Below are 22,697 nucleotides of genomic sequence, written 5' to 3' on the forward strand. Positions count from 1 at the left end.
TATCTCTAATACTAAAACATGATTTTTTTCTTACATTTACACTATTAGTTTGAAAATTTGATTAAAATACCATTAATTAGATATCACTTTAAAAAAAAAAAAAATTATATATATATATATATATATATCATAACATTTGGGTTTAAGGTTTAACGATTATTGTTTAAAAATTAATATTTATTAGGTGGACTTGGTTTATAAACTTTAATTAATATTTCTTAAACATTTATCATAGTTAGTCTTTAAAAGTAAAGTTGAAAACTTGTATTAAATTTGTGGTAAAATTAAAATTCTCCCCATATTGTGGACAAATTCTAATGTAAAACTTTGTTCTTAATAGTTTCCATGGATCTGAAAGAGTAATCTATCCACTAATATTTGTAGTACATAAAAAAAACATAGGCTAAGGCCTTTATTATTCACAAACAAGCAGCTTAAAGCCATTAAAAGAAAGTCATTGATATATGGCTGATTTTTGATTACTCTAGTTGTCTCTTGGAAATAACCGTTGTTGGGTTTGGTCAGATGGATCACTCCTATCGTTTTGTTGGTTCAGAGTTGCAAAGAAATCACTCCGAAGCTGCTGTTGTCGTTGTTGGCGGCTACGTCTGGGACTCAGTGGCCACACAAATGAATCTCCACTCTGTGAACAAAACAACAAGCAAGCGTTACTTGTATGCCAAGTCATCCACACCCTAAGAGATATTTGTTTGGGTTTCACCTGATGCTGCTGAAGCGATGAGAAGTGGTTCCTTGAGAGACCACCTTCATAGCCAAACCTCGAGTCTGCTGCAACGTTATCACTCGACGTGCCAAAGAGGTTAACAGAACCGTAAGCATAGGGAGCAATAGAGACAGCTGAGTACTGAGGCATGTTGTAGCTGTCATTCTGTTCTGGTAGCCCGTAAGGAAAGGTAATCACATTACCATTATGCGCCATGTTACTACCACCTTGTTGCTGAAACGCTGTTGCTGATGGTGGCATGTTGTAGCTCTCGTTCTGATTTGGTGGCGAGTAAGGAGAGTTCGTGATATTACCATACTGCCCTGAAGGAACCTGACGCTGAGAGTAATGTGGGTTCCTCTGTGTCTGTGGTACAAACTCAGTAGATGTTATCAATGCCTGCGCCAAAATGGAAATCAAAACTCAAAGTATATATGAATCAAAGGATGAAAAAAGAATAACGCTTTATTAGAAAAAGACTTTACCTTGGTCATGGAAACAGATGGCCTACGACCATGTGAAGATGCAGTAGTAGTAATGCTTTGTCTTGTAGGCATTGGCTGATTCAAAGAAGAAGCTGAGTATCCAGGATCCAGTTCACTTGTGTGTCTTTGTCGATGCTATAACATATGGAAGACACAAGCTTTATATATAAAGATCTTGATTTCAGCTATATATATAAAGAGACATTAAGAGAAGCCATTTTGATCTCTCACCATAGCGTTCTGCCTCTGAAGACTTGGTTTAGGAGGAGCTTGCGCAGGATTAATCACAGGTTTCCTAATGTCAAATGTGAAATCAGAAGCATGCTCATGAGCCTGTTCTGCTTTAGGATGGTCTAAGGAGGTGGAGGAATCTCTGTGAAAAAAAAACATTTAAGATATGATTAGTAGAGAATATATAAAATGGAGAGAGAGAGGTAGAGGTAGAGAAGCAGATTTACATTTTGGTCATGCACTGTTTGAGAGACGCATACTCTTTTGAGTCATCATTCTCTAGAGAGAGTAGAGAGAGTTGATATCTTACAACATCGTAGTCACTAGATGAGTAATCGATTGGATTAGTAACTTCTTCATCATCAGGCAACTTGTACTTGGATGCCAAATCAGAAGATGGCACGGACAAGGAAGACACTGCTTCACCCGAACTTACAGACACATTCCTCGGTTCTAGATTTGCTAGATCACTGCAAAAACAACAAGGAGTGTTAATTAACAAACGATGAAGATGAATCAACTGTCAAGAGAAGGGGAAGAAAAGAAGGAACCTCTTTGTATATGCAACAAGGACATTATAAGTAGCAGATAAACCAGCCAATTGATGATTACTGGTTCCTTGCTCATTACTCGTCTCTGAACCAAACACGGCGTTGATAAAGTTTTATAGACTTTTTCTGTAAGATACAGAACCAAAAAGATAAGTCTCGTTACCATCTGAGTTAAGCTTGTTCTCACCACCTTGACCAACACCTTTCTTCTCGCTCTCATCAACTTCATCTGGAAACAGGTATGGAAGCAACATAATCAGAAATCAACTTGATGGACAAGGAATTGTACAAGAAAGAAGTAAAAGAAACAACACAGACGAAGAAGAAACAAGTGATCCTAAGGGCGTTGCTTTCATCTTCGGTTCACTTGAGCGCTTAAAACCCAGAAAGAAAGAAAGAAAGAAAGAAAAGGAAGAAACCTTGAGATATAATTTGCTGCATGAGCTCAGCGAGATCTCTCAGTTCCCCCAGAAAACCATCGTTGCCGTCTTCCTCTTTCGCCGCCATCTCTTGCGAGCTTTCTTTGTTTCACAGTCGCATGCAAGAAGGAGGAACAAAAAGGATTCTCTCTCTCTCTCGCTCCTTCTTGAGTATCAAGAAACCTTGTTCAGTTTCCCTCTCTCTCACTCTTTCAACCTTTGAGCTTTATAGTTTTTTATTTTGGGATACGAGAAAAAATATATTCATGTTGTATTATATACTACTTTCCACACTTTATTGAAGTAGCCATTCCAGTTTTAGTCAACGTCCTCATCGTAAACTTTTTGGGGTAAATACTGTATCTTATAAAGTTAGTATCTGTATATATAGTACTTTAAAAGTAGGAGGGTATATATTGCAAATACGTCGTACCATATATATCTGTTACCACCAAATAAAAACTAAACCGTTAAAACAAGATGAGGCTCTTGCTCCCATTCTCCTCGCCGTTATCCACCACGTCACCGCCGTCATTACCTGAACATCCACCTCCGTCTAAAATCGACTGCTCCGGTCTGACTAAAATTTTCAAAAAATCGGTAATCGGAACCCTAACCGGAGCTCTCACGCTCACTCTCGTGCTCTCGTCGCCGATTCCCTCCGTCGCTGCTTCCATCGATCCTTACCTATCCATGACTCCGCCTTCGTTATCGCCTGATTCTTCTCCGGAAGATTGCCCTAACGAGGAAGAAGCTGATACTGAGGTGCTAGAAGATGACGTCAGGCCTCAGTTAGTAACTAACGAAGGGATTGTTGAAGAGGCGTGGGAGATTGTTAACGACGCCTTTCTGGATGCTCGAAGCAATAGATGGAGTTCTGAAACGTGGCAGGTAGTTAAACATAGATGTGGGTAATGTTTAATAGCTTGATGGGTAGATAAAGGAAGGAGCTTTTATGTGTAAAGATTGAATGAATCTTTCTACTTGTTGTTGTTACTTTCCAGAAACGGAAGGAAGAGATATTGAGTAGTCCAATTAAGAGTAGATCAAAGGCTCATGAAGTGATTAAGAAAATGTTGGGAAGTTTGGGTGATCAGTACACTCGCTTTCTCTCACCAGATGAGGTTTGGATTCTATGAGTTTGGTTGATGGAAAGTTGTCTCGGTTGCACATCTCTTTGGTGTTGAGTCTTGAGTGATCTCAGTTACACATTTTTTTGTTTGTTTGTGTGACTTGTTGAAGTTCTCCAGGATGTCCAAGTATGACATCACGGGCATTGGAATAAACCTTAGAGAAGTTTCTGATGGTGGTGGAAATGCAAAGCTGAAGGTCCTTGGTATTGTGTTGGACGGTCCTGCTGACATTGCTGGAGTGAAACAGGTTAAAAAGACTGCTCTAGTTTCTTTCTAAGTAGCTTTGTTCGTTGATAATTTCACTTTCAAAGTGTGCAATGCATTTATCTTGCTAGGGAGATGAGATTCTTGCTGTCAATGGAGTTGATGTTAGTGGGAAATCATCATTTGAAGTGTCATCTTTGTTACAAGGCCCTAGTAAAACTTTTGTGGTTCTCAAGGTTATTGTTCTTAATCACAAGATAAAAACTAAGCTCATGACTAAAGATTGATGATGTGTATGCGTATTGCAGGTGAAGCATGGGAAGTGTGGACCTCTTAGGACAATTAAAGTCCAGAGACAAGTTAATGCGCAGACTCCTGTCTCTTATCGGCTGGAGAAAGTTGACAACGGGAAAATCTCTGTTGGGTATATCCGTCTAAAAGAGTTCAATGCTCTGGCTACGAAAGATTTGGTGATTGGTAAAGCCTTTCCATGTTTAGTCCTGTCACATCTACAGTTTTCAACTTGTGGTTCCATCCCTTGATTAACTTGTGTTTATGCTTATATATTTGCAGCAATGAAACGACTCCAGGACAAGGGTGCGTCTTATTTCGTAATGGATCTTAGAGATAACCTTGGTGGACTTGTGCAGGCTGGAATAGAAACTGCTAAGCTGTTCCTAGACGAAGGAGATACGGTAAATCACAAAATAGCTTACTTCAACTACAAGAAGAGATCCGTTGAAAGTTACTTAAAACTATTGTTGTATGTTTCAACTGCGTGACAGGTGATATATACAGCCGGGAGAGATACAGAGACTCAAAAGACTGTTGTTGCAGATAAAAAACCATTGATCACCGCCCCTCTTATTGTATGTGATGGATCATGTAAGCCGTTTAATTTTCACACTGATGATGATTTTTTGCATCATGAGCTGATTAGAATCCTTATCATTGTTTCAGGTAATGGTAAATAACAGGACGGCAAGTGCTAGTGAAATCGTGAGTAATCTTAGTAGATATAAGCCACTTAGACACGTCTTCTTGGATCTTTGAAACGAAATGAGTTTGTCTGTTTTTTTTAGGTGGCCTCTGCACTTCATGATAACTGTAAAGCAATTCTTGTGGGCGAAAGAACGTATGGAAAGGTTACTCCAAAGTCTTAATAGTTTTATATTGAATCTATCCTTTTGAAAATGTTTGTGATCAGCTTCTTGTGGGTTGAATTTACTGGTTGCAGGGTTTGATTCAGTCGGTGTTCGAGCTCAGGGATGGATCAGGAGTTGTTGTGACAATAGGAAAGTATGTCACTCCAAACCACATAGACATCAATGGTGGTGGAATTGAACCTGATTTCAGAAACTTACCAGGTTCGCTTAATCTCTGAATCTTTTGATATTTCCTCTTTTCTTTTTTTGATGACCATTTGAACATTTACTCATTGACCTCGTTTTAAACTCTGTGTTGGATGATACGGTAATGACCAAAGCAGCTTGGGATGAAGTAAAAGAACGTTTGTCTAAGTGCAACACTCTCCAACAAAGCTGAAACGTGATGAAGTTCATCAGGCTATCTCCTCTTATTTTTTCCCCAAGCTACAAACAAAAAAACAAACTATTATCTTTGGGTTATATATTATATAGAGTTATTCTTGGGTTCACCCTATAGCATGAACCTCTAGGTTAACCAACCAATAAAATTTTATTATTTCAAATTTTAAATTCTATATTTTTTAAAAATGGAAACAAAATATTGTCAAGTTATATTATGTTTTTAAAATAAAAAAAGTAAAAAAAAAATAGTAGTTACAGAAAAAATATTTTTTTAAAAATTTTTTTTAACGTCGTCAGCAAAACCCTAAATTCTAAACCATAAACTCTTGGTTAAACCTTAAACCTCAGGGTAAACTCTAAACCCTTAGGTAAACCCTAAAATAAAAAGCCACTAAAACACTAAAACCCTAAATCCTTGAGTGTTTTAGTGTTTAGTGATTTTGATTTATAGTTTAAGATTTATCCTATAGTTCAAGGTTTACCAAGGATTTAGGATTTAGGGTTCAGGATTTAGGGTTTAGGAATTTAGGATTTAGTGTTTTGCTCACGACGTTAAAAATGTTTCTTTTGTAATTACTACTATTTTATTTATTTTTTATTTTCTTATCTTTTAATTGTAAAAACATAATATAATTTAACAATATTCAATTTTTTTTTAAAGATATCGAATATGAAATAAGACAATCCTATTGGTTGGTAAACCTATAGGTTGAATACGTCTATTATATATATATATATATATATATATATACACTAGGGTAAAATCCGCCCTACAGGCGGGTAAGCAAATAAAAAAACTGTTAAAATAAATTAATTGGTAAAATTCATTTAAATTATTTAGTTTACTCTATATTGAAAGTTAAGTTATATTGACTAACTGTTTTTTTAATTATATATATATTTATATATATATTATTGTTTAGTTCTCAGAATATAATTAGTTCGGCCGAGAGGTATTAGTATTTGTAATATCTAGCTAATTCTATATACTGATTTATTTTATTTAAAATAATATTTGTATTCGTTAAATTTAACGTTTACATTTTTCAATTTGTTTGTGTATTATGTGTCAATTGTTATTTTATTTATTTATGGTATCCTATCTTTCTTTTGGAACCGTTTATGTGAAAATATTTACCTCGTCTTCAATAGATAGATCTTTTATAATTCTTATTTTATTTTATACTACTCTAAATATGATCCAAGTCGAGTTGTTTTATATTATGTCTCTTGTTCGAATTGTGTAAGTACATATTTTTTTTATTTTCAATGAGTATTTGAATTATTCGAATCATTCTTAAGTTTTGTTTTATTTTTTCACTTTTATTTGGTACAACAATTATAGATCTTTTGTCGATTCCATGGAAACAAACTGTTTCATTTGTTTGTAATAATAATGTGTTCCACATCTATTTTCAAATCATATATTTATTTCTCAATTATTTTATTTAATGAAAGTGTTACCGTTTTAGTTTGATTCTAATGTTCATTCTACTTTGATTTTGATAGTAATTAGAATGTTTTTTAAAAAACTTTGGTCGGCTGAGTTTAACACAGAAAACATAGATTATTATTTTTATTTTATTTTTTGAAAAAAGGGCTAACATAGATTATTTTTCTCTTATATGTTTATTTTAAATTCACTGTTTTTTGGTACATTTTTGTATAATTCTTGTTTTTAGACGATGCAGACAAATAATAATAGTCATTTTATTATAATAAAAGTTATTTTAAGTTAGGTGGGTAGCATGATAACCTAATATCAATAGTTACTATTTAGGAATATAGATATTTATTTGAATTTTTTATAAGTTATTACATTTGGACACCAAATAAACCATGTTATATGAGTAACTATTTAAATTTTTTGATATGTGTTATTGATTAATTTTCTGAATATGAATTTACATTAACTTCTTACAGTGACAATTTACAATCGTCTTTCATCGTTCACATAGATTTAGAGCTTCCTTCCTGATTTATAGAGTCAGTTTGAGTACGTATATTGATGACAAAAAACTATATTTTATTATTGAATGACTTTGAATTTGTTACAATTTTATTTTATTTATTTAATAATTAATTTCTGTATATAATAAATACATTTTTCTCTATGTGAATCCTTTTTTTTAAAGTTAACTTTATATGTTTACCGTTTTTCCTAAATTTTTCTTCTGCTGTAATTGTTATTTTTTCTATTTAGAATTCTTTGTTGGTGTAACACTGATGTGCTTTTACTGTAAAATAATATTGCATTATATTATAATTCCTAAAAGAAAGATACATAAAAAATATTAAATAAGAGGAAGGTGAATGTATGGTCCTCATCACATTATTGCATGATTTAAGTATATCCGACTGTTCGTGACAAAAAAAAAAAAGTATATCCGACTGAAGTCATTGAATCGGCTAATGGATTATTTGCAGCAGCAAAAAAAGGGAAGACTACCACAGGAAGAGGTGAAAGACTTCACTTGTCCCTTGCTGATATGAGCCTCTCGATTATAAGGTCACCACCTCAATTTTCCTTTAGGCCAAGTAGTGAGATGTCGTGTCACCAAGAACCGTAATCCAAGCATTCTTAGCCATCTCATGTCACATGGATGTTTCACCATCAACATAGCTAGCAGTGATGAGATGCTTCTTCAGCTGAGGGAGTCACAAAGTGGAAGCAGAGGTTACAATCAGAAAAAGAAAAACGAATGTGTTATGCCAAGGGAATCAAAGTCTAGTGTTTTGAGGATAGTATTGTACCTCAATGCATGTCTTTGATACATCAGCATGAAAACTTAGAGGTGATAATGACAACATCAACCTGCTCACAACTCTGAGAAAATAAGATTTGAGGGATGGTAAAGTTTGAAGTTAGGAAGTGACATCAAATTTGATTACTTAGACACTGATGCTCGAAACTTACTTCTAAAAAGAGCACAGATAATGAAATAGGAGGGATCCTGCTACTCCGCTCTTGAGAATGTTTTATGAGATGACTCCTGATTACTGACTCTTGACAGAGAGATATGGAATGAGTGGTTGTGTAGAATAAGGTTTTGACTCACCGACTGGTCCATGTATGACAGTGTGCCCACCAGGTGGTTGACCTTTGGAGAGAACAATACCGATCTTCAGTTTTCGTGGCGACGAAGCTGCCCATAGTAGTTCGTTCTCTTACCCCGTTGAACTGTTGTCATCACCTTAATAAGCATAAACCAAAAATATTAATAAATGATCATCTTTAACATCATAACCATTGTAAAAGCTTTATCCTTTCAGAGAAAGGAGCACTATCTCCGTCATTTTCATGCGCGGAGGCGCCTCTCACGACTGCTTCTGTTAGTTTGCCGTTACTCTTCCTTTGTTTCTTTGGTTGTAGGCTGAGTTAGTAAGACGGCCACCTTTAAGCTCCACATATCTCAAACTCTATGCAATCAAGACATGATAGCAAGAGTCCGGTCATTATAGTCCGCCGCAAACGATGGTCTGAGATAGAAACGGAAATCGATTGTCTGATGAGAGTTTCGATTGGGGAGGTTAGGGTTCGCCAGTTTGGTTGCGGTGAAGAGTAAAAATTATGGATGAGGGAGAGAAATAAGTTTTACAGAAAATTCTAGTGTTTTTAGGAGTTGTGAGGATGAGTTTTACGGGAAGAAAGTTTACCTTTTTATAGCTCAAGTTCCACCGCCTTGATGAGTTAAGATGCATTGAATGAATTATCGTGGATGGAGTGAGGCTAAGGAGTTAAGAAGGTCGTCAATGGCATCGCATCAATGCATTCTGTAACGGTTGCCTCCAGAATCTACACCGTCGGTTGCCCTGATTACAGAAAGACGAAGACGACGCTATGAAACCTATGAATCTGTAACCGGCCATTGTTGAGGAATGAGAGCTTAAGAAGAGGCCGATGTATGAACCCTATTAATCTGAAGCAGCCATTGTTGCAGAAGGAGAGCTTGACAACTGGGCTAGGTTTTTATTACTTTTCGTAGCCAAATAAACATTTATCAAGACCAACAATAATCTTTTTGGTTCAGACCCAAACTTGCGGCTAGCACACGAGTGTAGTAGTTTCTTCATAGTTTAATTAAGAGCCCGAAAAGAAATTATAATGGGCCATAACATGGGCATGAGCCCAATTCATGTGTAATCAGAAACCCTAGGACACTCTTACAAAACATTTTTTTCCGCTGTCAAGTAATACGCCTCTGGGATCCCATACGCAAAGGAGCAAAAATGGCGGTACCTTTGCTAACGAAGAAGGTCGTGAAGAAGAGGTCTGCCAAGTTCATCAGACCCCAGAGCGACCGTAGAATCACCGTCAAGGTAGCCATTTCAGAGTTACTGATTTAAACTTTCTCACTGGTTCGTTGAAGCTTTAACGATTAGTGATGATAGTCTAGCTTGTTCAGTTTCTTGAATTTATATAACAATTTAGCTGAAAATTACTATTCTTTCTTGATAGTTTCAGTCTCCATTTGCATATCTATGCAATGCCCTCTGGTATCTGGTGGCCAGGATTAAACTCCTGTTTCTGGTCACTTCGTTTTTTCAAGGACGTATAGTGAACACTCTTACAGGTCTTGCGACACAGTTTGCTTTAGTTCTATAATCTTACTGTTACTTTTAACCCTGTTTACATTTCATATTCTCGTACAATCTGCTGACTTGTATTGTTTCTTTTTTTATTGGGCTCAGACATGGTTTTTATTTGTTACTACTGTGTTCAGGAAAGCTGGAGGAGGCCAAAGGGTATTGATTCCAGAGTGAGGAGGAAGTTCAAAGGTGTCACTTTGATGCCCAATGTTGGTTACGGATCTGACAAGAAGACCCGTCACTATCTCCCCAACGGTTTCAAGAAATTTGTTGTTCACAACTCTGCTGATCTTGAGTTACTCATGATGCACAACAGGACTTACTGCGCAGAAATTGCCCACAACGTTTCCACCAAGAAGAGGAAGGCTATTGTGGAGAGAGCTTCTCAGCTAGACATTGTCGTTACCAACAGGCTTGCTAGGTTGCGTAGTCAGGAAGACGAGTAAAAAAATGCCCTAACTAGGGTTACTTTTATTGGTCATTGCCAATTTTTCAGTTTATTATCTGTTTTGTCATTCGATACAATTTCACATATTTTTAAAGTAAAACATTGAGCCGTAGCTTCAAACTTTTTAGGCCAAATCTGTCAGAAGCTTATTTTGTTAGAAAGTTCAAAACATTGAATATGTTGGAAGCGACTTTACGTTTATCGTTGCATTGTTGACAAATGGCCCTGTTCGTTTCGAGAAACGCCAGCGTCTGCGAGCAGCAACAATAAATTTACAAGCATGTCAAGTAATTTTCTTCTAAATAAGATGCCGCTAGCGTTCATCTTCAAATTCAGAATTTTGACTTGAACCTGACCTGTCACATAAAATCCCTTATAATATCTTTTAATCGCTTGTCAGAATAGGGCTATGTTGACATGAAGTATAATTAAGCTGCCAGACTTATAAGGTTTTATAAAGTTTTTATAATGCTTTATAAGGTTTTATAAGGGTTTTATAAGCTCGATTTTATTGAAGAGAAGAAAAAGAGAGAAGAAGATATTTTATTATATTGTGTACTGAGGTCACTTGTCTTTAAATACTTGTACCCAGATCCACAATTAAATTAAGGAAATTATTCTCTCCTTCTCTCTCTTACATCTTGAGATCTATTTTCTCTCTCTCTATGTTCTTCATGTTCTTCATTCTCCATAAATAAACTCTCAATAATTCTCTCATTCTAACATGGTATCAGAGCATTAAGCTCCTGAAACTCACAAAAGCTTCCGCAAATTTCTTTCTTTCTTTCTCAGATTATCTTCAAAATCTGTTGGATACATCCTTTTATCCACTGGTCCAAAGGTCTTTCAAAAGGGAAGAACCTCACCAGAACTCAAGATAGAGGAGTACCCTATTCTCTGGAACTCAAGAAAGCTTCAACCATATCAGGAAAAACTTCTTCAAAGTCCAGTTTATCTCAAAATCAGTAGGAACAATCTATTGTCCACTGGTCCATATCTCTCCATGAGGGAGAACTCCAACATGGTGTTGTTTCCAGAGTACAAGAAGGCTAAAGAACAACATAAGAACCACAATATGCCAAGAAAAAGTGACTTGAATCAAGCCAGGAATGTAATCAAAGAGTTTGAGCATCCATCGATTCAAGGTCGAACCATGTATTCATCTGTCATTGGTGGTTCAAATGAAGAAGGAACATGGAGAAGTACTGATAGTGCAGCCAACACTGATGGTCCAGCAACCATGAGTGACCTACATTCCCTTATTCAAGCCTTTATCTCATCCAAGAAGGCTGGTATACACTCTCTTGACCCTAAACCTATCATTATAGATTCAGGAGCAAGCCATCACATGATTAGTGATAGAAACTTGATGAGTGATGTCCAGCATGCCTCAGGGAATGTTCAAATAGCAAATGGTGATAAGATTAAGATAGAAGGGATAGGGAACCTGAGGTTATTTGATAGGGAATCTACTGCCTTGTATATGCCTCAGTTTACATCAAACTTGTTATCTGTGAGAAAGGCTACTGTTGATCTGAGTTGTGAGGTTGTCTTCAGACCAGATGAGGTTGAATTTCAAGACTTAAAGACATGCCAAGTGATTGGAAAGGGGCACGTTCACAATGAACTATATCATCTTCAGAAGACAGAGATGTCTAGACCATCCACTTCTCAGTGTTTGGCTAGTACATCCAGCGGGGTTGATAGCACACTATGGCATGCTAGATTGGGACATCCTCATACAAGAGCCCTAAACTTGATGTTTCCAGGTGTGGTCTTCAAGAATGATGATTGTGAAGCTTGCATATTAGGGAAGCATTGTAGAACAGTCTTCTCACAGTCTAGCACCATCTATGAAAGATGTTTTGACCTAGTTCACTCTGATGTATGGACTGCTCCATGTGTGTCCAGAGAGAACCACAAATACTTTGTCACCTTCATTGATGAGAAATCCAAATACACTTGGGTGACACTGATTCCGTCTAAGGACAGGGTGTTGGATGCTTTCAAGAATTTCCAGACCCATATCTGCAACCATTTCAATGCCAAGATGAAAATTCTAAGGTCAGATAATGGTGGAGAGTATACAAGTCATGCATTTAAGCAATATCTTGCTCAACATGGGATTACTCACCAGACAAGTTGTCCTTACACTCCTCAACAGAATGGAGTTGCTGAGAGAAAGAACAGACATTTGATGGAGGTAGCAAGATCAATGATGTTTCACACCAATGTTCCAAAAAGATTCTGGAGTGATGTTGTGATGTCTGCTACTTATCTGATCAATAGAACTCCAACTAAAGTCCTCAACAACATGTCTCCTTTTGAGGTTCTAAATAAGACCAAACCATCTTTGGACCATTTGCGTGTGTTTGGATGCCTCTGTTTTGTGATGATACCTGGGGAGCTGAGGAACAAGCTTGATGCTAAAAGCTCAAAAGCTATGTTCATTGGTTACTCTCCAACTCAGAAGGGGTATAAGTGCTATGATCCAGAGTCAGGAAGGGTTATTGTCTCGAGGGATGTGAAGTTTGCAGAATCTAGAGGCTATTATGATGGAAAGAGTTGGGATGAGCTCAAAGATCTTTCTCAATCAGCCTCAGATAGAGCAAATAACATTAGGGGAGTAATGGAGAGCCTGGGAATCAGTATGCCCTCTTTACCAAGTGTGGAACCTGTCCCTGAAAATTTATCATCTACTGCAGCTGATAGTGTTGAGAGCACTCATCCTAATCATGAGGGGGGCAGTAGAAATGTTGAGCAGTCTACACAAGCTCAACCTGAAGAGAGCTCTGTAGCTCATGATCAAGATGAGATGCCATCAGAATCAGATGTTGAGACTCAAGTAGAGGCGCCAAGTGAAGGAAATGAAGCAGAACCTGAGCAGATACAACTTTTGAGAAGGAGTACAAGGATCAGGAAACCCTCACAGTGGATCAACACAGAAGTTTACTTCAATGCTGAAGCTGTAGCTCACCCAATAAGTGCAGTATGCTCCCTTGCTCAATATCCAGAAGATCATCAAGTCTTCATCAGTGAATTGGATCAGGAATACATTCCAAGAACATATGAAGAAGCTATGCAACACAAGGAGTGGAGAGAATCTGTTGGAGATGAGATGGGAGCCATGATCAAGAATGATACATGGTTTGAGACTGAACTTCCAAAAGGAAAGAAGACAGTGACAAGCCGGCTTCTCTACACTATCAAGTATGGAGCCAATGGAAAACCAGAAAGAAAGAAGACAAGACTGGTTGCAAGGGGATATACTCAAGTGTATGGTGAAGATTATCTAGACACTTTTGCACCAGTGGCCAAGCTTCACACTATAAGGATTCTCTTATCTCTTGCTGTCAATCTTGAGTGGGATTTATGGCAGATGGATGTGAAGAATGCATTTCTTCAAGGAGAATTGGAGGATGAAGTCTACATGAGACCACCTCCTGGTCTTGAGAACATGGTGAAGCCAGGAAATGTTCTCAGATTAAAGAAGGCAATTTATGGCTTGAAGCAATCTCCAAGGGCTTCGTACCATAAGTTGAGCACCACCCTCAATGGAAGAGGCTTTGTAAAGTCAGAAGCTGATCACACCCTCTTCACATTAACTAGTAAGCAAGGTATTGTGGTCATCTTAGTCTATGTGGATGACATTATCATCACTGGTAGCAACAAGGAAGGTATTCTCTCAACTAAAACATTTCTTAAAAGTGCCTTTGATATCAAGGATTTGGGAGAGTTGAAGTATTTTCTTGGGATTGAGATCTTCCGCTCTAAAGAGGGGTTATTCTTATCTCAAAGGAAGTACACACTTGATATTTTAAAGGAGGCAGGAAACCTTGGGAGTAAAAAGGCCAAGACTCCATTAGAAGAAGGATACAAGGTGCTGAGAGAGGGGGAGTATGGGTCTACACCATTTGGAGATATCAAGAAGTATAGAAGAATGGTGGGCAAGCTCATCTATCTAACCATCACCAGACCCGATGTGTGTTTTGCTGTGAATCAAGTGAGTCAGCACATGGGAGCTCCTAAGGTGCATCATTGGAATATGGTGGAGAGGATCTTAAGGTACCTAAGAGAGGTGCCTGGCCAAGGAGTATGGATGGCATGTAACAAGAGTACTGAAGTTGTTGGGTATTGTGATGCTGATTGGGCTAGAGACAGAGTTGATAGGAGATCAACTACAGGCTATTGCACCTTCATTGGAGGAAACCTGGTCACATGGAAGAGCAAGAAGCAGAAGGTGGTGTCTTGTTCAAGTGCTGAAGCAGAGTATAGAGCAATGAGGAAGCTTACTAGTGAGCTCATTTGGATCAGAAACTTACTAAAGGATTTGGGCATAGAGACAACAACACCAATCACAATGCACTGTGACAATCAGGCGGCCATACATATAGCATCAAACTCAGTGTTTCATGAGAGGACAAAGCACATTGAAGTTGACTGTCACAAGGTGAGACAAGCTGTGGAGCAGAAGATCATTTTACCCTGCTATACTAAAAGTGAAGATCAGTTAGCTGATATCTTCACTAAGGCAGCAAGCACTAAAGTCTGTGAGTTTATCCATCCAAAATTGGGACTCGTAGACCATTCATGTCACTGATATCTCCTTCATGAAGTGTTCTACTCTTTTTCCTTGACTTGAGTTTTCTCCCAAAGGGTTTTACCTAGTTGAGGTTTTAATGAGGGAATACTTCATGGCTTCCAAGCTTGACTTGTTCCATATGGTCAAGCTTGAGGGAGAGTGTTAACATGAAGCAGAATTAAGCTGCCAGACTTATAAGGTTTTATAAAGCTTTTATAAGGCTTTATAAAGTTTTATAAGGCTTTATAAGAGTTTTATAAGCTCGATTTTATTGAAGAGAAGAAGAAGAGAGAATAAGATATTTTATTATATTGTGTACTGAGGTCACTTGTCTTTAAATACTTGTACCAAGATCCATAATTAAATTAAGGAAACTATTATCTCCTTCTCTCTTACATCTTGAGATCTACTTTCTCTCTCTCTATGTTCTTCATGTTCTTCATTCTCCATAAATAAACTCTCAATAATTTTCTCATTCTAACAGCTAATATATTGTTAATTGCGAATGAGAGTGTTATATAAATGGAGAATCGAGCCTTTTTTGAACGACTTTGGTGTCGATATGAGGAATGTGTATCTGCTTCCCTCATAACGTTTTACGCAAACTGCTAAAGAACAAATGAATCTGGGAAGGTGTTTGACGAGAAGGTTCATGAACAAGTTGACTGCTATATAGTCTGAACAGAAAGCATGAAAATGCGCTAAATCAGTACACATTTCCCAGCGGATTAAAGAGATGTAGTAAAGGTTGGTTTAGGAACTGATGCCTTTGTATGTATTTAAGTTGTCATGTACAGTGACTGTGGAAATGCAAACAATTCTGTTTCGGTGGTTCACAGACGATCATGATGAAGATCATCATCTCGTGGAATTAAATTATTGCTGTCTTCGCGCAGCATGGGCGAGAAAAGCGGGGAAAATGATTCAGTTAAACATAAAGCCAGATGAGATCACTTTCACTAGCTTGTTCTAAAGACTTTAAATATTAAACAATGTTGGTGGTAATCAAGTCACGAAATAGTCAAGAAGAGGAAACTTCCGCAAAGTTGCATCTGAAAAGTCGCATAAACACATGCAATTGCTCGGTCTCTCAGTTTATATAATATATGTGTGCATCTTCTCCGTTTTTTTTTGTTTTACGGAATAACTTATCTGAACAATCTTGTATGGCTTCTTCTTATTCTTCATCCTCTTCTCGCAATTGGTCATATGACGTTTTTCCGAGCTTCAGCGGAGAAGATGTCCGCAAGACCTTCCTCAGCCACTTTATGAAGGAGCTAGATCGCAAACTTATCATTGCTTTCAAAGACAACGAGATCGAGAGAAGCCGGTCCCTCGATCCTGAGCTTAGGCAGGCAATCAAGGATTCAAGGATTGCAGTGGTCATTTTCTCCACAAACTACGCCTCTTCAAGATGGTGTCTTAATGAGTTGCTTGAGATTGTGAGGTGTAAGGAAGAATGTGCTCAGATGGTGATACCGGTTTTCTACGGTTTGGATCCTTCCCACGTGAGGAAACAGACTGGAGACTTTGGGAAGATCTTTGACAAGACATGCCAAAATAAAACAGAGGACGAAATCATTCTATGGAGGGAAGCTTTGACTGATGTAGCTAACATCCTTGGATATCATAGTGTCACCTGGTACAAATTTATGGATCAATATATGATATGTACTATTGTTTAACAAACATGATTGTGGAATCTGAAATATATTTTTCCTTATTAGGGACAACGAAGCAAGGATGATCGACGAAATCGCCAATGATGTTTTGGGTAAATTGAATTCATCTCCATCATATGAGGTTGAGGATTTTGTCGGAATTGAAGATCACATCAGAGCTATGAGTTCATTGCTTGACTTGGAATCCGTGGAAGTGAGGATGGTTGGGATATGGGGCCCCTCTGGAATTGGCAAGACTACCATTGCAAGAGCTCTATTTAGTCGCCTCTCTCGTCGTTTCCAAAGTAGTGTTTTCATAGATAAAGTTTTCATATCCAAGAATATGGATGTTTATAGAGGAGCTAATCTAGGAGACTATAACATGAAGCTGCACTTGCAAAGAGCTTTTCTAGCTGAAGTTTTAGACAATAGGGATATAAAGATAGACCATATAGGTGCTGTGGAAAAGATGCTAAGGCACCGAAAAGCTCTTATTTTTATCGATGGTTTGGATGATCAGGATGTGCTAGATGCCTTAGCTGGAAGAACCCAATGGTTTGGAAGTGGCAGTAGAATCATTGTGGTTACAAAAGATAAACATATTTTAAGGGCCCATGGGATTGATAACATTTACGAGGTCTGTCTCCCTTCTAAAGACCTTGCTCTTGAGATATTTTGTCGATCTGCTTTCAGAAGGAATTCTCCACCTGATGGTTTTATGGAGCTTGCTTCTTAAGTTGTATTCTGTGCCGGTAACCTTCCTTTGGGTCTTGACGTTTTGGGTTCTAATTTACGGGGCAGGGACAAAGAAGACTGGCTGGATATGCTGCCGAGGCTTCGAACGTGTTTGGATAGAAAGATTGAGAGAACACTAAGAGCCAGCTACGATGGGTTAAATAACAAGAAAGATAAAGCAATATTTCGTCACGTTGCATGTCTTTTTAGTGGGAGGAAAGTTGATCACATTAAACTGCTACTAGAAGATAGAAACTTGGATATTAATATTGGGCTTAAGAATTTAGTTGATAAATCTCTTATCCATGAAAGATTTAATACTGTCGAAATGCACTCTTTGCTACAAGAAATGGGTAAAGAGATCGTCCGTGCACAGTCCGATGAAACTGGAGAACGAGAATTCCTTATGGATTCGAAGGATATTTGGGATGTACTTGAAGATAATACTGTAAGTTTTATTGTGCTCGTTTTCATATATCTCGCTCAGAGATTAAATGCATGTCATCTTATTGTTAAGCTAATTAGTTTTGTTTCCGTGTGTTGATCTTATATTTTCAGGGTACCAAAAGGGTTTTGGGTATAGAGTTGATTATGGATGAGACTGATGAACTTCATGTACATGAGAATGCATTCAAAGCGATGTGTAATCTCCGTTTTCTAGAAATTTTCGGATGTAATGTTGTTAGATTGCACTTACCCAAAAACTTCGACTACTTGCCCCCTAGTCTCAGATTATTGTCTTGGCATGGGTATCCGATGAGATGTATGCCTTCTAAGTTCCAACCTGAAAACCTCATCAAGCTTGTGATGCGTGCAGGCAATCTCGAGAAGCTGTGGGAAGGAGTTGCGGTAAGCTATGCTAATATGGCTATGTATTAGTGGTCACCCGACGAGTAATTTCTACTTAACTATGTGTTTTTTATTTGTTTTGGTACAGTCACTTACATGTCTCAAGGAAATAGATTTGACGCTATCTGTAAATCTAAAAGAAATCCCAGATCTTTCAAAGGCCATGAATCTCGAGAGGCTTTGTCTTGACTTTTGCTCGAGTTTATTAGAGCTTCCTTCCTCAATTCGGAATCTAAAAAAACTCAGGGATTTGGAAATGAATTTTTGCACAAATTTGGAGACTATTCCAACTGGGATTTATCTCAACTCTTTCGAAGGCTTTGTTCTCTCTGGATGCTCACGGTTGAGAAGGTTTCCTGAAATCTTAACCAACATCTCAGAATCCCCTTCTTATTTGACTCTCGATGTGCTTAACATGACCAACCTAAGGAGTGAGAACCTATGGGAAGGAGTGCAGCAGGTATGTCGTTCCAAACTTAACCTACACATATATGCAAAAATAAAAATATAAGAGAAAATTTACATCGGATGTTACATGTAGGAGAATATTTGTATTGGAACTTTCTTTGCATTTCTATAGTTGCTTTATACATAGAAAAATTCTCTATGATAACCTGTTTTACATTTTTATATTGGATTAACTAATCTAAAATGGGTGGAGTTTTGAGGATAGATTTTTAAATTTTTAAAAATTAAAAATAAATATTAAAAATTTCAAAATAAAAAGAACCTATTTTGGTCATTTTCTTATTTGAAGACTATTTTGTGACAAAAATTAAAAAAACACTATTTGAAAGAATTGTCCTTATAAATAACTTTAAATAGTTTTTAAAAAGATTCAAAATTAAATCGTATTACTTTTTTCTTCTTCTACATTTACAACTTTTCGAGAGAGAGAAAAAAACACAACAGTTTTTTCCTATCTTTAACTGCATTAAACAACTTTATAAAATATGTAAGTATCATTTTATAGATGTCAAAAAAGTATCATTTTATATCTTCTTAGCAGGAAATGAGCAAATAGAGTAAAAAGATATAGTTGTAGTAATCTTTTCAACTGACATACAATATATTTAAAATTACTGGGTGATTTCATTTAAAATTAAATTTCTTTTGTTTTTGGGTCCAGCCGTTTACTACCCTCATGACGAGATTGCAACTCTCGGAAATCCCAAGTTTGGTGGAGCTTCCTTCTTCATTTCAGAATCTCAATAAACTGAAGTGGTTGGACATTAGAAATTGCATAAATCTGGAGACTCTTCCAACTGGCATTAACCTCCAGTCACTCGAATATTTAGTTCTCTCCGGATGCTCACGGTTGAGGAGTTTTCCTAATATCTCAAGAAACATCCAATACCTCAAACTAAGCTTTTCAGCGATAGAAGAGGTTCCTTGGTGGGTCGAGAAATTCTCTGCGCTCAAAGATCTAAATATGGCTAACTGCACCAACTTACGACGTATATCCCTAAACATTTTAAAACTGAAACATCTCAAGGTGGCTTTATTTTCAAACTGTGGGGCATTGACTGAAGCTAACTGGGATGATAGTCCACGCATTGTGGCAATAGCAACCGACACTATTCACTCTAGTCTTCCTGACCGTTATGTCTCAATCGCCCACCTCAATTTTACAGGCTGCTTCAACTTGGATCACAAAGATCTATTTCAACAACAAACAGTTTTCATGCGAGTGATACTCTCAGGTGAAGAAGTGCCTTCATATTTCACTCACCATAATAATGGAACCTCTCTAACCAATATCCCTCTACCACACATCTCTCCCTCCCAACCAATCCTCAGACTAAAGGGCGTGTGCCTTGTTTGATATCGCTACATTTAGTTTTCATTCATTCAACATCCAGGTATGTTTTCGGTTCATAGACATATCTGGGAATCACTTTGATTATGTCGATGTGCAACCAGAATTCTCAACATCGAGGTTGGGAGGTCATCTGGTTATATTTGACTCTTGTTTCCCTTCAAACAAAGACATTACACTTCTATCTGATCAACTTAACTATGATCACATTGATATACAATTTCGTCTCATTGAGGAAGACTATGAGCTTCAGTTAAAAGGATGCGGCATTTTGTTTCCCGAGAACGGTCAATCAATGGGTAACCCAAACATTCTTCCACATGTTTTTGGAGGAAACACAAGCAATAATGGTTACTTGGGAGGCCATGAGACCGTACACAGCCAAGAGTATGGAGATAGCGCTCTGGAGAGTAATCCAGATAATATTTCACATGTTTTTGCAGCTGATGAAGACAATGTTGTTAATGATGGATGCCATGTGGCTGACCAAAGTGTAGAGACATTGAGAAACAACAAGCGCATGCGGGTAAGAACTAGGCATGAACTGAACATAATACTCTTTTGTCTTATAGTTCGTTTTCTGTTTTAGTATCCTTCATAATTTTGCATTTACTGGACCTCTTTTGGTGCAGACTACGTGAAGAAACATTGGATCTTGATTGTAAATCTTCGAGAAACTTTACCTTCATGCTCATGATTGTAATCTCTCTCGCAGCCATTTTTCCGGTTCAGGGCTTCGCGGTTTTTTTTACTCTCCCCCCAGATATGGTGGTAATTTATTACTTCTTCTGTTTCGGGTTTGTGAACACAGATTAAGAAAACAATTAATTTTGTATATTTTTTATGAAAACAATTAATTTTGTATATTTTTTATATAAAAAACACAATTGAAAGTCAAACGACACTTATTTTGTAACGAAAAAATTTCTCTACAACAACATTTAATATGAAACAGAGGAGATGAAGTATATATCAGTGTCAACTTTCGGTTCAAAGGCAGACTTGGGGACATCTTTGATTATTTTAGCCAGCAACAAAACTTCTGGACAGAAAAGAAGGATGGTCATCTGTTTATAATGGACTATTGTATCCCTCTACACAAAGAAAGTGCTCCTCTAGCTCAACTGAACTATGATCACGTGGATATACAACTCCATGTAAGTACTAGAATGGACTTTGCATTAAGTTCAAAGATATTTGATAAACAATATCTTCTCCGTCGTAGTGAGTCTAAGTTCAAATTAAAAGGATGGGGTATACGACTCGCTGAGGATTGTTTATCACCAATGAACCAACTTGGTACGTAATCCAAATACGCTTGTAGGTGTTTGTGAAACCAATGAAGACAACATGGTTAATCATGAGCATAAACAAGATTGTGAAGACAGTTGTGAAGGGACAGAGAAAAACAGGAAGCGAATGCGGGTAAGGATCAAACTACCTGAATATAACTATTTTGTAACTGATCACTGGCTTTTTTTTTTTTTTTTGGCAGATTACATGAAGGACCATTCAAGAAACCTCTGCTTTCGCTGACATCAGTTTGAATCTTTGATTGTGATACCTTGAGAAACTTTCATGGCGATGAAATGAGTTGTTTTTTCCGGTGCCAAAGGAACAACATGAATCGTCACAGTGAGTTGGAGAGACTTTTTTAATTAACCATAAATCTCATACTTCAGAATATGTAGGTCTTTATTATTAACGTAACTAGGTAAAGAACCCGTGCGATGTCGCACGAAAACTCATTTATAAAAATAAATGATCACATATTGCAATATTAAACTTTATAAATGTATCAAAAATATTCATCCTATTTTTGGTCCTAAAAATATATTTTATATCAAATATTTCATAATTTATATATATTAATTTTCATTTGTAACGTTTCCAAAAAGCGTGAACAAAAAAATATGATTGTTCAAACAAAAAACTTCATCATCTTTCAATTTTTATGTTCTTATAATATGTTAATATATAAACATATCAATTTAATATTTTTAAAATATATCTTTATTAATGAGTCTAAAACATATTTCAATTTATTTAATCACAAATCAAAGATAAACCTATATAAAAAGATTAATATTTATCTGAAATATTATTTAAACTTAAAATATTAACTTTTTGAAATGATGCACTTTTACAACATTTTTAATATTTTTAAAGGAAGCATATCTTCGACAGAAAACATTCTTGAATAAAAAATGCATATTTTACATGTAAAATACAATGGAATTTGATTAAATAGAGACCAAAGCAACAAGAAAAAAAGAAGGGGAAAAAAAAAAAAGAAGCAACGTGGACCCAAGGTAGGTCGTGTTATAGCTGCCTCATCAAATAGGCAATGAAAATATTTATAAATTTTCAAAAATCTATTTGAATAGTCATATCTTTTCAATCGAATACATGTCTTTTTTTTGAAATGATACTTATATAAAAAGTCACAACCTTTCATTTTAAATAGTCACAACTTTTAAAATAAACATATAACCTTTCAACTTAAATTAAATTCACAATCCTTAAAATTAATTGGGATTGCTTTTTTTTTAATATGATACTTATATAAAAAGTCACAACTTTTCATTTTAAATAGTCACAACTTTTAAAATGAACATATAACCTTTCAACTTAATTGGAATTCACAACCTTTGAAATTAATTGAGATTGCTATTATTAGTAGATTAATTAGGTTTATATTTTTTATTTTTAATAA

The 22,697-nt window shown here is 36.5% G+C and overlaps 3 protein-coding genes, 1 long non-coding RNA gene and 1 pseudogene across 9 annotated transcripts; 3 read left to right on the top strand and 2 right to left on the bottom strand.

The window, feature by feature from the left end:
• Positions 1 to 179: 179 nt before the first annotated feature.
• Positions 180 to 2,777, bottom strand: LOC106416974. The gene is made up of 8 exons (XM_013857847.3): positions 2,411 to 2,777; positions 2,155 to 2,220; positions 1,992 to 2,076; positions 1,668 to 1,910; positions 1,441 to 1,582; positions 1,210 to 1,344; positions 722 to 1,123; positions 180 to 643 (listed from the first exon to the last, which is right to left on the bottom strand). The coding sequence occupies exons 1-8, from the start codon at positions 2,496 to 2,498 to the stop codon at positions 485 to 487; spliced, it is 1,320 nt and encodes a 439-aa protein (XP_013713301.1). The 5' UTR covers positions 2,499 to 2,777; the 3' UTR covers positions 180 to 484.
• Positions 2,778 to 2,852: 75 nt separating this feature from the next.
• Positions 2,853 to 5,458, top strand: LOC106416413 (carboxyl-terminal-processing peptidase 1, chloroplastic). Of its 5 annotated transcripts, none has more exons than XR_007328119.1 (11): positions 2,853 to 3,301; positions 3,415 to 3,534; positions 3,653 to 3,790; positions 3,879 to 3,983; positions 4,056 to 4,224; positions 4,321 to 4,442; positions 4,533 to 4,616; positions 4,708 to 4,746; positions 4,830 to 4,882; positions 4,985 to 5,114; positions 5,237 to 5,404. XR_007328119.1 is itself a non-coding variant. In XM_013857284.3 (11 exons), the coding sequence occupies exons 1-11, from the start codon at positions 2,891 to 2,893 to the stop codon at positions 5,290 to 5,292; spliced, it is 1,437 nt and encodes a 478-aa protein (XP_013712738.1). In that variant the 5' UTR covers positions 2,854 to 2,890; the 3' UTR covers positions 5,293 to 5,458. The 5 variants fall into 5 exon arrangements, 1 of the variants encoding a protein (XP_013712738.1); XR_001283151.3 differs by having other exon boundaries at positions 2,854 to 3,301; positions 4,533 to 4,632; positions 4,830 to 4,892; XM_013857284.3 differs by having other exon boundaries at positions 2,854 to 3,301; positions 4,830 to 4,892; positions 5,237 to 5,458.
• A 259-nt stretch (positions 5,459 to 5,717) lies between these two features.
• Positions 5,718 to 9,275, bottom strand: LOC106381842. 2 transcript variants are annotated; one of them, XR_001276742.3, is made up of 4 exons: positions 8,955 to 9,275; positions 8,215 to 8,803; positions 8,052 to 8,124; positions 5,718 to 7,946 (listed from the first exon to the last, which is right to left on the bottom strand). It is a non-coding gene; the product is annotated as an uncharacterized LOC106381842 (long non-coding RNA). The 2 variants fall into 2 exon arrangements; XR_001276740.3 differs by having other exon boundaries at positions 8,215 to 8,777; positions 8,955 to 9,273.
• Positions 9,276 to 9,460: 185 nt separating this feature from the next.
• Positions 9,461 to 10,447, top strand: LOC111204780 (60S ribosomal protein L32-1-like). Its single transcript, XM_022700208.2, has 2 exons — positions 9,461 to 9,617; positions 10,022 to 10,447. Exons 1-2 carry the CDS (start codon positions 9,528 to 9,530, stop codon positions 10,331 to 10,333), a joined length of 402 nt encoding a protein of 133 aa, XP_022555929.1. The 5' UTR covers positions 9,461 to 9,527; the 3' UTR covers positions 10,334 to 10,447.
• A 5,576-nt stretch (positions 10,448 to 16,023) lies between these two features.
• On the top strand, positions 16,024 to 21,700 carry LOC106418142 (annotated as a pseudogene).
• Positions 21,701 to 22,697: the final 997 nt, after the last annotated feature.

Source organism: Brassica napus, chromosome C9 (assembly GCF_020379485.1).
Source record: "Brassica napus cultivar Da-Ae chromosome C9, Da-Ae, whole genome shotgun sequence".
Taxonomy (NCBI): Eukaryota; Viridiplantae; Streptophyta; class Magnoliopsida; order Brassicales; family Brassicaceae; genus Brassica; species Brassica napus.